General features: G+C 40.3%; 1 protein-coding gene across 7 annotated transcripts in view; it reads left to right on the top strand.

Annotated features, from left to right (window-relative positions):
- Nucleotides 1-14,405, top strand: part of GRM7 (glutamate metabotropic receptor 7) — an 822,517-nt gene that overhangs the window by 637,858 nt on the left and 170,254 nt on the right. For all 7 annotated transcript variants that reach the window (XM_044754899.2, XM_044754898.2, XM_070492761.1 and 4 more), the window contains one exon: nt 12,228-13,163. In XM_044754899.2, the coding sequence (XP_044610834.1) occupies nt 12,228-13,163 (936 nt within the window). The remainder of the gene's footprint in view (nt 1-12,227; nt 13,164-14,405) is intronic.

Below are 14,405 nucleotides of genomic sequence, written 5' to 3'. Positions count from 1 at the left end.
TGCTTGCAGCCCCTCATCTTCATCACCATCCCTGAAGGCAGTGCTTTCATGCTTTCTTATGTTTTCTCAAACTGCTCGCTCTTCGTGACTGCTTTTTCCCCACCTGCCCTACTAAAGAACTTATATTTATCTTCAGAGTCTCTGCTCCAATATCCTAGAAAAGGCAGCTTAAGGACCAATGGGCCACAACTGTATTTTGAATTATATTGGATTTTAGTGAGATTTACACGCAAATTTCTACCATGACACCAAAATCCCATAGAGGGAGAGGAAATTGTGGTTTCTCCCATCTTATTGTCGTTGCTTAATGTAGTGCATGGAACACAGGAACTGCTCAGTAAATGGCCTTTGAATTATGAGACAAGAGAAATACAAGAGGGTGTCAGGAGGATGGTATAAGGACCACCTGCGTCTACTTCAAAATCTTGACAGGAAAGATCCTTCCTGGACATCATAGTCTCTATTTTCATGTATGTACTTTTCGTGATGAAAAAGTATTTTCACACCCCTTGAGTCTTCCAGCAGTCCTGAAAAGATAAGCTGAATCAAAGAAAGACTTCATTTGTCTCACTTTCCTTAGATAACCCAGCTTCTCGATGTAAAAATAAGCAAGTATGCTGTCTCAGTCCATTCAGGCTGTTAGAACCAAATACCAGAGACCATGTGGCCCATAACAACAGAAACTGATTTCTCACAGTTCTGGAGGCGCCTAAGTCCGAAGTCAAGGAGCTCACAGATTGGGCGTCTGGTGAGGCCTGCAGCCTGGTTCACAGAGGGCCATTTTCTCACTGTGTCCTAACTGGTAAGGGAACTCTCGGGGATCCCTGTATAAGGGCGTTAACCCCATTCACGAGGGCTCCACTCTTATGACCGAATCCCTTCCCAAAGGCCCCACCTCCTAATTCCATCACAATTGGCATTAGGCTTCAACATAGGAATTTGGGAGGGGGACACAAACTTTCAGTCCCCCATAGCACGTGCTGTCTAGTTTAGAGGCCGCTTCTCTCTTAGCTCTGTGGACGTATAAATTTGTGAGACAGTAGACTCCATTTCTTAAGCAGTCTAACTGAAGGTTTTATATACGTGTGGGGATAAACGTCAGTGCACATACACCTCTACAGCCTTCTGCAGACCTCCTTAGACATGGGACAGAATTCAGTGACAGTAAGTGGCTACTTACTTAGATGCGGTATGAAGGCCATCAAAAGGCCACTTGCCAAATACGTCACTCCCACATCCCCTGAGCTGGCAGTGGAGCCTGAAATCCCAACTATTTGCGTTGTTTCCCCAGATTAATGTGGAGATGTCTCTTAAAGAGATGATTGTCCAGTTCATCATTGGACAGGACATGCTTTAACAACAATATTATTGGCATGCTCAGTTTGTAGCGAGCAGTAACCCACTTCCCCATAATATGCAGGCTGGCTTTTTAGTTTGAGTGGCCATGTGTTCACAAGGAGGACGCATTTGGCTCAGTCTTGCTAACCTGAGTCAAGGAGACGATGCGACAGTCAGCAGGGGCTGCACAGACAAAGGCGTGGAGGCAGTGAGCAAGAGAAAACTAAAAGCTGCATGAAACAATAGTTTGTTCTTCTTATCATGAAAACATTAGAAGACAGAAATAAAAATACTTATTTTAATTAAATATTAAAATACTTTCTTTAAAACACTCTCGTATGTACAATCATATTTGATTCTCCTATAACTCCATTTTGCTGGTGAGGAAATTAAGCCCCACAGAAGACCAAGATGATCCAGCTAGTCTTCTGAGAGTTGACAACCCAGTTCATGTTCTGGGACTTTCCATGACCCCACAGGTTACACTAGCCCTAACAGGGACAAGATCTGAAAGGCAGTGCTAGAATCCTAATCAGAGTATTAGTTAACCCATCATGACACTGTTTTCCACAGTGTTATTGGAGGGATACATATTCTGCAGGATGTTGAGGTAACAGATGTTACAGGAGGGGAAAGAATGATTCGTTCTGTACTCCACTGAATTGGAAAGCACTGGCTTAAATCAAGGCACAGTCTCTTCTAAATAGCAAAACTTCTCAGGGTCTTCAATCAACAAATATGCATCATGGCTCCCCTGCATGGCAATACTGAATAGTGTGGTTTCCTACATTCCAAAGACCATATTGCAGGGCTAGTATTCATCAGAATGAAATGTGGGTAACTATCCTAAATGATCTGTATACAAACAGTTTCTACCCTTTAGTTCAGAAAAGGGAAGCAAGAGATTCAGAAGCTTAAAAAAATGGAAAGGAGGGAAAAGAGGGGAAAAAAAACAGAAAGAAAATCAAAAGCCCTTTTGTCTCGTCGTAACCTGGCTGATCGGCATTCTTCCTCGCTTACCTGGCAGAGAGCGCCACTCACCCGAGGTGAGTGGGAGAAAAGCAATTTGCAGGTTGTCTGAGTGTGAAAACCTGCGATGAATGGCTGAGCTGCTTAGAAAAGGAGATTTAGTAGCAGTCATCTGAGGACTTGCATTGTTCTTGCTTGTATAGTTTGTCATATTTAAAGCAGGTCAACGTTGGGAGGCTCACACAAAAGGGAGGAATGAAGGGCGTTCAGGAGCACTAAAAGAAGACATTTTTCTCCTAAGGATTTTATCCCTTTACGTCCTGATCCCAGGAGTTCTTTCTTGGGATAGAATCTGCTCAGGTTCCATTCCATCTTTTAGGCTCTGAGGGGTTTAAAAAAGTACATAGTGGCCCCAGTTTTCAAAGGATAAGTAGAAGAGGTAGGAGAATCGTACAGGTAAAATGCTAAGAGATTTCAACAGAGGGCAAGGGCATTTATGCCTTGGAGGCATTGGGGAAGATTTGGGGCTGTTGAGCTAGTTGTTGAAGAATTAGGGGAAAAGCACGACAGCTAAAAGGACAAGGGTAAAGGAAATAATGCAAAAAGGGGATTGCAGACTATTAAAGGGAAGCATAAGCAGGGCCATTAGCTAGAAGAGCGAAGGGTATTTGGGGTGTGGAGGTAGATGAGGCTGGAGTCTGCTTTGGAGTGACTTCAATGCTAAAACGAGGTATCTGCACTGTGTCATGTAGGCAGTGGATTTTAAGCCAGAGTAAAGTAGAGCCACACTTGCCAGGAAGGCACTCTGTCAACTCCAAGACATTGGCCACTGTGAGCGAATCTTCCAAGCATAGGGGTGAACAGAAGGAAACAAAGTGGATGTGATCTCCCGAAGCGGAGGAAGATGATGGATCAAGAAGCAAACATCCAGATGTTTAATTTCAGATAGTAACCACAACGAAGAAAAATAAAACAGTAAAAGAATAAGAAATGAAAGGGAAGACCTAAAGTCAGAGACAGCTATCAAGAAGACACAGGGATGATAACTTTAATAGATCAATGTCTTTGGGGACAAAGAGAAAAGGGGTTTATGGAAGAAGATTGGGACAAACTTTGTTATTTTTGGAGGGGAGCAAAGTGGAGAGGGGTGTCAGAGATGACACTGTAGTGACTAATAGTAATTTCAGTAGACGTAACTCATTAAGCTTTGACTATGTGTCAGCAATGTGTTTCCCATGCACTGATTATCTCAGTAAGTCTAGGAGGTAGTCATTACTGTCTTCACTGCATAGATTAAAAAATTAAGCTTCAGAGAGCTTAGATGATTTGGCCAAGGTCACTCTGCTAAGATTTGTGTCCATATCCACCGGAGCCCAATGCTGATGTTATTTTCTTTTTTAAAGATTTTCTTTTTTTCCTTTTTCTCCTCAAAGCCCCCCAGTACATAGCTGTATAGTCTTAGTTGTGGGTCCTTCTAGTTGTGGCATGTGGCATATCCCACCTCAGCACAGCTTGATGAGCGGTACCATGTCCTCACCCAGGATTCAAACCAACAAAACACTGGGCCACCTGCAGCAGAGGATGAGAACTTAACCACTCAGCCACGGGGCCGGCCACCCAATGCTGATGTTATCAACTCCTTTGGTATGTGAGGGTGTGTAGGGAGGTCTAGAGAAAAGGAAGGAAGGTGACACGTTCAGTTTTAGATGATAGAGTATAAAATGCCACTATGGCATTGATTGCTGGTGATATTTGGCTGGAAGAATCAGACCTCAAGAGAGATAGAAGGACCAAGAATGGCTGTCTTAAAGTTCTTTGCATAGATTGAGTTGATCTTTGGAACCATAAAATATTCTAATAAAAACTAATAATTATGGGGCTGGCCTAGTGCGCAGCAGTTAAGTTCACATGTTCTGCTTCGGTGGCCCAGGGTTTGCCAGTTCGGATCCCGGGAGAGGACATGGCACCGCTTGGCAAGCCATGCTGTGGTAGGCGTCCCGCATACAAAGTAGAGGAAGATGGCACAGATGTTAGCTCAGGGCCAGTCTTCCTCAGCAAAAAGAGGAGGATTGGCAGCAGATGTTAGCTCAGGGCTAATCTTCCTCAAAAAAAAACCAAAACCTAATAATTATTAGGGAGCTACGATGTCTCAGGCACCATGCTAGTTCCTGACACATGTTATTTCATTTAGTCTTCATAACAAATAAGCTTAGGAAGCTGGCACTTGGATTGTCTACTTGCTTTTGGTCATGCGGTCTGGAGGTGATGAAGCCAGTCTGTAAATCCAGGAAAGTCTCACTTCCTAGCTCATGCTCTATTTTGCCCTGTAACTAAGCTGACCAATGGAAAAAGTAGAGGGTTCAGAGAATAGTCAGGGACCTATTAAAATCAACTTTTGTCCCTGGATACAGATTGCACATGACTTGTTTTTCTCCCTCTCCGTGGTGTGTTAATTGTGTTCATTTTCCCTCTACCTGGCAATTCAGTGCATCATATTTAATTCCCTTTCTCCTCTCAAGAAAATGCCAAGGACATTTCAGTGGTTAACTTTTATTCTATAGATATGTATTAAATGACTGGAGAATGGATGAGACTCACATAAGTCATTATGGATTCTTTCATCAAGTGTAATTATTGTTAAGCTGAAATTTTGGCTGGGGAAAAGACACTTCTAGAGGAGGGGTCAGTCTTTTCTTTTCTTCATGCTGTCGTTCACCTATTCAATCTGACAATGCTCTCGAGGCCCCTCCCAGATAATAAGTTTGCAACCGTGAATGAAGCGGACCGAAGCTCTGGTCTCATGGAGCTTACACGTCAGTTAGGAGACAGACTTCAATGAAATCATATATTTGCATAATTACAAATTGTGTTAAGTTTTTTATAGAGGGCTCTTTGAGATTTTCTAAAATGATGACCTAATCCATTGGGATAGGGACTTCCTGAGCAAGGGGCTAGAGAACTGAAGAGCTGTTGGGCAGCATAGTGTAGTACAAAAGCCACTGAGGGACAGGAAGCTTCATGGAACTCGAAGCCAGGAGAGTGAAGCCAGTTGATGTGCATTCCTGCAGACGATGCAGGAGCATCTGGGAGGTCTAAGAGCAAGGAGAAGTCATCGGAGAGATTAAGCAAAAAGGTGACAAAATTAGATCTCCATGCTAAAGGGTCTGTCTGGCTATGGTGCAGATAATGGGATTAGGAAAAGGCCAGTAGGAAAGGGAGGTGAAGACCCCCGAAAGGAAGCACTTGCAGAGCAGGTGTGGTCTCAAAGTTGAGAAAAGAGGCTTTCTCTCTCTAAGACACTCATCTTTTTTTCCTGGCAATTAAAACAGAGTCTATTACACAGTAAGCTTACTTAGTAAATATACTTTGTGGGATGAAATAATTAACCTACCTGATTGCAAGAGATAGGAGTTGTTGATAACTTAGATGTGGGGGGCAAAGGGAAAGGAATGTGTCAAAGATGACACAACTTCTGGTTTATGGAGAGAGAAGCCTGCCATGCACTAGAGCTTTGTCCTTCTGTTTTCTTTGCACCTGAGTCGGTCAAGATTTTCTGTAAAGGGCCGGATAGTAAATAGTTTAGGCTTTGTGGGCCCTGCATTCACAACTACTCAGTTCTGCCATTGTAGCCTAAGATTGGCCATAGATGACATGTAATTGAATGAACGATGTTCCAATAAAACTTTATTTGTTGACAAAACTATTCAGTGGGCAGGATTTGGCTCACGGGCCATAGTTTGCCAATCCCTGGTGCGGATCATGAATTCAGTTTTGGACAAGTTTAATTTGATGTATTTTTGAGACATCCTTGTGAATATATTTACATTATAAATTATTCTTAAATCCAGGCTTTAAAAAAACTACTTTCAAATGCATTTAGTATTTAGAACAAGATTAAATATCTAATCTTTGACTGGCAAGCTTTTAGGGAACTGTGTCCCCCGAGGGGGAATAAATAAGAGATTTTTTGTAGTTGGCATGCAAATTGTGAGGAGATGGCTCCTCTAGTGGCAGCATTGTTTCAGAAAGAGACAGCTAACTAGTGTCAGCACTTGTGCATAGTATGGCCACCTGAGTATATGGTACTTTTTAAAAGGCATCAACATTGTAAAAAATTGGAGATTCCACAGAGGACTTTTTTCTGATTCATCTGGAAAAATAAATTGAAGTTCTAAAACTGAGTAAAGGCAACCCTTTTTAGTTAGAGATATAGACAAGTTTCATAAAGAAAGAGAAACCTAGATTTACTCTAGAGGCAAACTGTTGAGTTAGTCTGGGAACTTTTCATTAGGTAAATTTAAAACGAGAACCCTCCCATTGGCCCTTATATTTGAGGGAAATGCAAGCATTGAAACAGTAAATGCAGATCATTTAGGCAGTGTTCTTATGAAATCTGTTGTCAATGTACAAGTTAACATATGTGGATGTATAATTTAATGTGCTCCTTTAGACTTGGTTGTTTTGGGGGCGGAGATGTTTCTTACTCCCACCCACTTCATCCGTTTACTTCCTACGCTTGGCCTCTGTCGGCATTTTCTGTTATTTGGTCAATGACGTTATGAAACAAATCCAGAGAGCTTCCTGATTGTGCGAATTTGTAATTCTACTACAGCTTCATGCTTTCCCATTAAAGCATAAGAGACTATAACTGAGCCTTTGATTCAGACTTTTAATGAGAGGCAGTGCCTCACAAGGTCAAGAATAGAAGCCCAGAGAAGGAAATCTGGAGTCACTGGGTTCTCTAAACAGCACACAGATCTTCTAGGTCCCAGCCCTTCAGAGAGCTTAGTTCAATGCTTCCCAAACTCGTCTGTAAGGCATCTGGGGAGCTGTAAACACACTGATGTCTACTTGGAATTTTTAGAAGATGCTCAAGTGATTCAAACGTGCAGACAAGTTGGGAACCACTGGCTTAATTCAAAACAAAGTCTCAGTAACTGTGCAAAGTTGTCCACATGTTGGACCTACAGAGGCTTTGTAGTGAGATGAAGCTCTGAACCCCTCCACGAATCCCCAGGACCTACCTTAGTTAAAAGCCAATCCTAATAATTCTGTGTATGACACTTTTTTCCTAGAGTACATAAAAAAGGATGATTTCTATAATTACAAATTTTGAATAAGTAGAATCTGAATTAATGTGTGTTTTTATTGTAATATAGCAGTCCCCAAATTCTGTTTCATAGTCTAATCATGCTGCCTCAGCTTTAAAAATAGGAGCTAGTCTTTTTTAAGCATAGAGATGGTACAGAATTCCACGTGAAGCTCTTGCTAGCCACTCCACCTTACCCCCACACACACACCAGAACCGAAACCTGGCTCTTTTCTAGGACTAAAAATTCAATATTCCTGTGTATTTTTCCTAAAAAGCTTTTTCCATAAATCAGACAGGGCAAATGTATTTTAATGAACAAATGGTGTTTTAATTAGAAAGTTCTTTTTAAATTAGCTCATTCTATTAAGATTTTAATAAGTAAAAATAGTATTGCAGAGAATTATGCAATGAAAGCACCAGCCAGCTTGGTTTACAGAGTAAGCTTTGGAAATATGCAAGTAGAATTTCACCAAAGAAATTATCCCTGGAGTGACAAAATTCTCTTTCAGATAGCAAATTTCCGTGTGGAGCAAGAACAGATCTAGATAAAAATGGATGCACCAGTGTTTATAAAAATTCTATCTCTGTTTGATGTCTGCATTTGGCAGTAGGTCAGCAACTAATTTGGTTTTATTTTAAAATTCTAGTAATTATAAGGTCTGCACATTCCCTGTGGAGTAGCTCTCTCTGCTGCTGGAACCAGACCCCAATTTTTCTTTGCCAGACACTTGTGCTAGAGAACTATGGCTGACAGGTGCTTTTTCATTGTTTTTTCTGAGCCAGAGGCAATGGAGTCACAGCTGACTTTCTGAGTTCAGGACTTTACCACCCTTTTTCCTGAGCATTTTCAGGAGACAAAGCCAAGTGTTTCTGATCATGCGTGATTTGAAAGTCCCCTTTCCTTCAGAGCAACCTACTGTCCATGTAAGAAATTGAATTACTGGCTAATTGTCTAACAGACTCAGAAGGTCTGCACACACCAGATGCAGAAGCAAGAAAGAATGTATTAATTAGATGTTTGACTGCAAGTAGTAGACTACCCACAAAGACCTGGTTAACCATTAAGGAGAGTTTATCTTCTTTTTTTGAAATTCAGGGGTAAAGTGGTACTAGTGTTGGTTAATTTGGTGACATAATTATGCCATTAAAGAAACAAATTATTTTCATCTGTCTTTTTTTTTTGCTATCCTCAGCATACTGGCTTTGTTCCTTAGGCTTGTCTCTTTATGGTTGCAAAATGACTGTTGCAACTCCATACATTGTGTTTGCATACATCAAAGTTCGAAGACTGCAGAGAACATATCCCTTCTTTGTGTCTCTTTTTTGAGAATGAAGAACACTTTCCTAGGACTCGACCACGGGCTTATTTTTGCTTTCATTGGCCATGACTGCATAATTTTCTCTTTCCTGAAACATTGGTTCGCCTATCCACATAATCTGTGTGCCATGCGTGGTGTTAATTGATGGTACTAGCTATAAATTCTGTTCTCTTCCCAAGAGCAGGGGTCTCAATCGCCCTTCCCCACGACCCTGCTACTGAGCAGATCCTGTATCCAGTAACCATAAACTTTGGGCATCCAGGAGGAAAATGCATCCCTGGCAGGGAATTTAGAACTATATCTTCTAAAGAAGATGATGTTAACATCCTGGCCTTGTCCCTAATCTTTCTGTACCTCAACTTTGGCTTTCTAGCTAACTGAAATACAGATTTATTGCAGAGTTCAGAATAAACTTGAAATTTGCCTTCCTACTAGCCTTCTGGCAAAGTAAATTAACATTACTGTTGATTTTTCATAGCCCTCAATTATTATTCTCTTGTAAATGTGTGCCCATGGGCATTTGCAGCTGTTTCTTCTTATGAAACAAGGCACTAAGTTTACCTCGATGGATATAGATATACACAAATCATATGTGTCACTTTAACAAACTTGTCACATATTGGAGCTTTTAAAAGGCAGTTGGTAGCTTCATAGAACACAGATTATATTTTCAATAATGATTTTTGTTGGCAAAGCAAGTAAATTAGACTTTTGTTCATTTGGACCAAGAGGCGACTTTGTTGGTCTAATATATACAATTAAATTGAGTTGAAATCTACGTTAAATGAAAATTGAAAACAAATTAAGTAATCAGTCAAGGTAATGTTTGTAGTTACGGCTCTTGTATATACTTGGATAAGCTGAGGAAAAGAAGCTCTTCAGCATTGCTGGGCATTTTGTTTTATTCCAAGGGAAAAAAAATAGTGAGCTGACAACATTTGAAGTTGGCTATAAAATATTACATATAATAATAATTTTATTTTATATTTGTGTGAGCCCTACATTTATAGATCAAGTTTAATCATATGGCATGTTAGTATCCACTAGTGTTGGAATCAGGTAATCACAAGTTTGGCTAATGAAATTTATTTATAGTTTTTGTTGTTGTTGTTAATCTTTCTTACTAACCATGAGTAGGACCTTTTAATTGGACATTTGGAAACATTTGTATTAACAATGGCAATTTTTTAGGTTCCTACTTCTTGAAATTTGACATTTATAAAGTTAATGCATATCTTTTTCTCTCTTGTTACAAATTATTTCCTTAATTTTATGGCTTTGGGATGGCTGCCAGTGACTTAACTGCCTCAAAAACGATGATGTTGAGAAAGAAATGATCATATTTTATATTTAGTTAGATTTATTGGTGCTGACTTGGGTTTTGTGCTCAGGCAAGTGAGTTCACAAGAGTCATCTTAAGATTCTTGGGTCTTGGGTTAAAGTTTAAATTAAACCATTAGAAGGTTGGGATATTTTATGAAGTCTAATCCCTGAGCCAATCTTTTTTCAGAGTCAACTACATTTGATTTAGATATTGAATGTAGTACTCGTTCAAGTTTTGATGGAAGTATCACACCCTGCTATACATTGCATCCTGTTTTAACACAGCACTGACATTTCAATGAGCAATAAATTAGTTTTATTTCCACTATCTCTTAAAATTATACATATGAAAAAGTATTGGACTCTCTAGTATCTTTCTGACCTATTTTTTGATTCAAGTGTATTAAAAATTCAACTAACTAGGTATGGGGAATATCAGCCAAATTTGATCACTGGAATTTATTTTGTAAATTAATTTGCTAAGTATATCTTTTGCATCGCGTAGATCCTGAAATTATTCATTCAGGACATATATTTTTCAGGACTCTTGGTTGCAAGTAGTAGAAATACAATTCAAAGTATTTCAGCATAGCAGAATTTACTGGTTTACATAATAGCACAGCCTAGGGAATTCCTGCTTCAGGCATAGCCATATCTAGGAGCTCAAACAGGCTCATCAGTAATCTTTCTCTTCACTACTCCTCTCTGCTTTCCTTTATGCTGGCTTCTTTCTCTGACAAACTCCTTCCTTCTAGTAGCCGTGAGCACCAGCGTCCTTACATCTGGAAACTGCAAATCCGACAAAAACAAAGATTTTTATTCCGTGTAAACTCAATAAAAGTCATGAAATTAAATTCCATACTATTTCATAATGATCCCACCCATGACCCAATCTCTGTGGCTAGGAGGTTGGAATGTACCAGTGGTTGACAAAGTGTGGTACCTAGAGAATCCCCAGCAATATTACCTGAGATTGTGTTAGAAATACAGTACATATTTTCAGGTCCCATCCCAGACACAGTGAATCAGAAAATCTGAGAGTAGGGCCCAGCGTACTGGGTAGTACAAGCCTTCCAAGTGACTCTGATGCACACTCAAGCTTGAGAACGACTGCGATATGCTGATTGACCAAGCCTGGGTCATGTGTGCAACTCCAGAGCTTCAGTGTAAGTTCTATCCCACAGAAAGAACACAGAAAAAAAGTCTGAGGACCCAATACCCAGAAAGAGTAAGAATAGATGCTGTGCCAGCAAAGATGAGAGATATCCACTACCACGAGATTTCAGCCCAATAATAAAGTTTTTCTTTGTTTCTAATACCAGGATTTCTCACACCACTTTAATTATGAATTCACCTCCAGAAAACCAATATTCTAATTAAGCAAAAACACTTTCATCCTTCTCTAGGATATAGTGTTTTAGCTTAAATGTCATCACCAGATAGGTAATGGCCCATCTTTAGAGGTTTCCAGACCATCTTATTTTCTTATGAAATGCTTCCTGATCTCTTAGGATGTAACCTACTACAATTGAAGCCTTCAGTAATGAACCTTATTGCGCCTCTTTGATAAATAGTAGAATAGTTCACTTTGCTTCAAAATTTCTCAATAAACATGGCAGTGACAACTACAGAATTTCAGGGAAGATGGTCAGCACTGCAATATCATCCAAAATAACTTTAAAACAATTTTTTAAAAAATGCCTAATAAAGGAGATGAATGGAGCTTTTCATATACTTAAGATTTTTCTTTGTTTTTAACTTGACTTGGTACATTTGCACTTATTATCCAGGAGAAGGTAGTAGAGAGCATGTCAGTATTTCGTAATTTAGCTAATCTTAAGAGTCCTCTGGGCACTTGTTAAAAATATGGACCCAAAGGCTCTTTTTCAAGGTATTCTTGTCTAGGGTCTAGGGTGGGAATAGAGAATCTGTATTTTGAGGAGTTGCCACAGGGAATTCTTAGAATCAGGCGTGTGAGGAATACAGTCTACAGTGATGAGGAGGAAAGACGCTGCAGTGAAATGGTGGGGAGTCAGATCTTGGTTGTAGCTCCTACTAGCTGGGGGTAAGTTACTTAACCTGGTCCAATGTCAAACACTGCTATGATTACTGTTTGTTGTTATTGTTCTTTTTCTTTTCTCTTGAGTAATCTTCCTGTTTGTACCTTCTTATTTCTTATGCTGCAGATAGAGGACATGCAGTGGGGTAAAGGACTCCGGGAGATCCCGGCCTCAGTGTGTACACTGCCATGCAAGCCTGGCCAAAGAAAGAAGACGCAAAAGGGAACTCCTTGCTGCTGGACCTGTGAGCCTTGCGATGGCTACCAGTACCAGTTTGATGAGATGACGTGCCAGCATTGCCCCTATGATCAGCGGCCCAATGAAAACCGAACTGGCTGCCAGGATATCCCCATCATCAAACTGGAGTGGCATTCCCCCTGGGCAGTTATCCCTGTCTTCCTAGCAATGTTGGGGATCATTGCCACCATCTTTGTTATGGCGACTTTCATCCGCTACAACGACACACCCATCGTCCGGGCATCCGGGCGGGAACTGAGTTATGTTTTATTGACAGGCATCTTTCTTTGCTACATCATCACTTTCCTGATGATAGCCAAACCTGATGTGGCAGTGTGTTCTTTCCGGAGAGTTTTCTTGGGCTTGGGCATGTGCATCAGTTATGCAGCCCTCTTGACAAAAACCAATCGGATTTATCGCATATTTGAACAGGGCAAGAAATCAGTGACAGCTCCCAGACTCATAAGTCCAACATCACAGCTGGCAATCACCTCCAGTTTAATATCAGTTCAGCTTCTAGGTGTTTTCATTTGGTTTGGTGTCGATCCACCCAACATCATCATAGACTATGATGAACATAAGACAATGAACCCTGAGCAGGCCAGGGGAGTTCTCAAATGTGACATTACAGATCTCCAAATCATTTGCTCCTTGGGATATAGCATTCTTCTCATGGTCACATGTACTGTGTATGCCATCAAGACTCGGGGTGTCCCAGAGAATTTTAATGAAGCTAAGCCCATTGGATTCACTATGTACACAACATGTATAGTATGGCTTGCCTTCATTCCAATTTTTTTTGGCACTGCGCAGTCAGCGGAAAAGGTAAGTGAAAATTCACACCACACCACGTTTCAAAAATGTGTTCATTTTTGTAAATATTGAAACCAACTTGATTGTGTAGAGTGAGAAGTTCTATATATGCAGAATGGTATTCCCAAGAGTAGAGAAATCCTGGATTAATAGGCATCCATGCTATAGAAGTCTAAAAGCAACAGTGAACTGTGCTACATTTATTCCAGTGGAAGCCAACCAAAGTTAGCCTTCTGAAGTTAATTTATCATAGAATTATTCAATGTAGCAAGAGCTTTTCCAGTATAAAATTATCTAATCTATCTAAATTAAACTTTCATGTTCATTCATTTCCCACTCTCTGTATTTACACACGTATTTCTTTGAGATAGGAAAAGAGGGCCACAGTGCCTTATCCTCCAGGATAAGGATGGTCGTTACTAGCTCTCTCTCTCTTCTTAGTGGCTATGTAGGCTGTGTCTGTGGACTGGATCTTGTATATGAGCTATACAGCATATTAGAGTTGCCCAATTGCACATATGTGTGTGTCTATGTACATATATATATATATATATATATATATAGAAAGAAAGAAAGAAAGGAAACCAGATGGGTGACTTCAAGAGAGATTTAGTTATCATTCCACCCCAGGCTCCCTACAGCTAGATGTACATTAATCACATCAAGTGATGCAGAGTGATCCCCGAGACTCAACTTTCCAGCAGAAGGAGGAACAGTAGGTAGGAAAGCACGTGTCAGCAAGCTGTGAAAGTTCAGTTTTCAAACTTAGTGGGCCCTAATATGTTAATCCTAGATATGGTTAGTGTACATGCTCCCCCAATATAGTTATAAGTTTTTATGACTCTGTAAATTAGTCAGCCCTAATGCGTTGATTCTTAATGAAGTTAATATATGTCTAGCTGTAGGTCTGACATGCATGCAAATTAGGCAATGCTAAGGTGTTGTTCTAGACATGATTCGTATACATCTGACTTCCATACTCACCCCATCTGGCTATCGTTTTGTGTATATGCAAATTGGGGAATCCTGATACGTTCATCTTAATAAGATGTGGTTTCTTTCACTTGATGAAGGCGGCTCTGACACGTTGGGACAGCTCAAACCAGAACTGGGACCTAGAGTCCTAAGTGGAACACTCTACAGGACAGAACACAGCTGTAGCTTGATGAGAAGTTAAGACATTGGGGGTCCAGCCTAATGCCATGTTACTTTGGAGAAGTCTCAAATATTCAGGGACTTCGTGCCCTAAATGGG

Source organism: Equus asinus, chromosome 21 (genome assembly GCF_041296235.1).
Source record: "Equus asinus isolate D_3611 breed Donkey chromosome 21, EquAss-T2T_v2, whole genome shotgun sequence".
In the NCBI taxonomy this organism is placed as follows: Eukaryota; Metazoa; Chordata; class Mammalia; order Perissodactyla; family Equidae; genus Equus; species Equus asinus.
The sequence above is the reverse complement of the archived record's forward strand: the minus strand, read 5'-3'. Positions and strand labels throughout refer to the sequence as shown.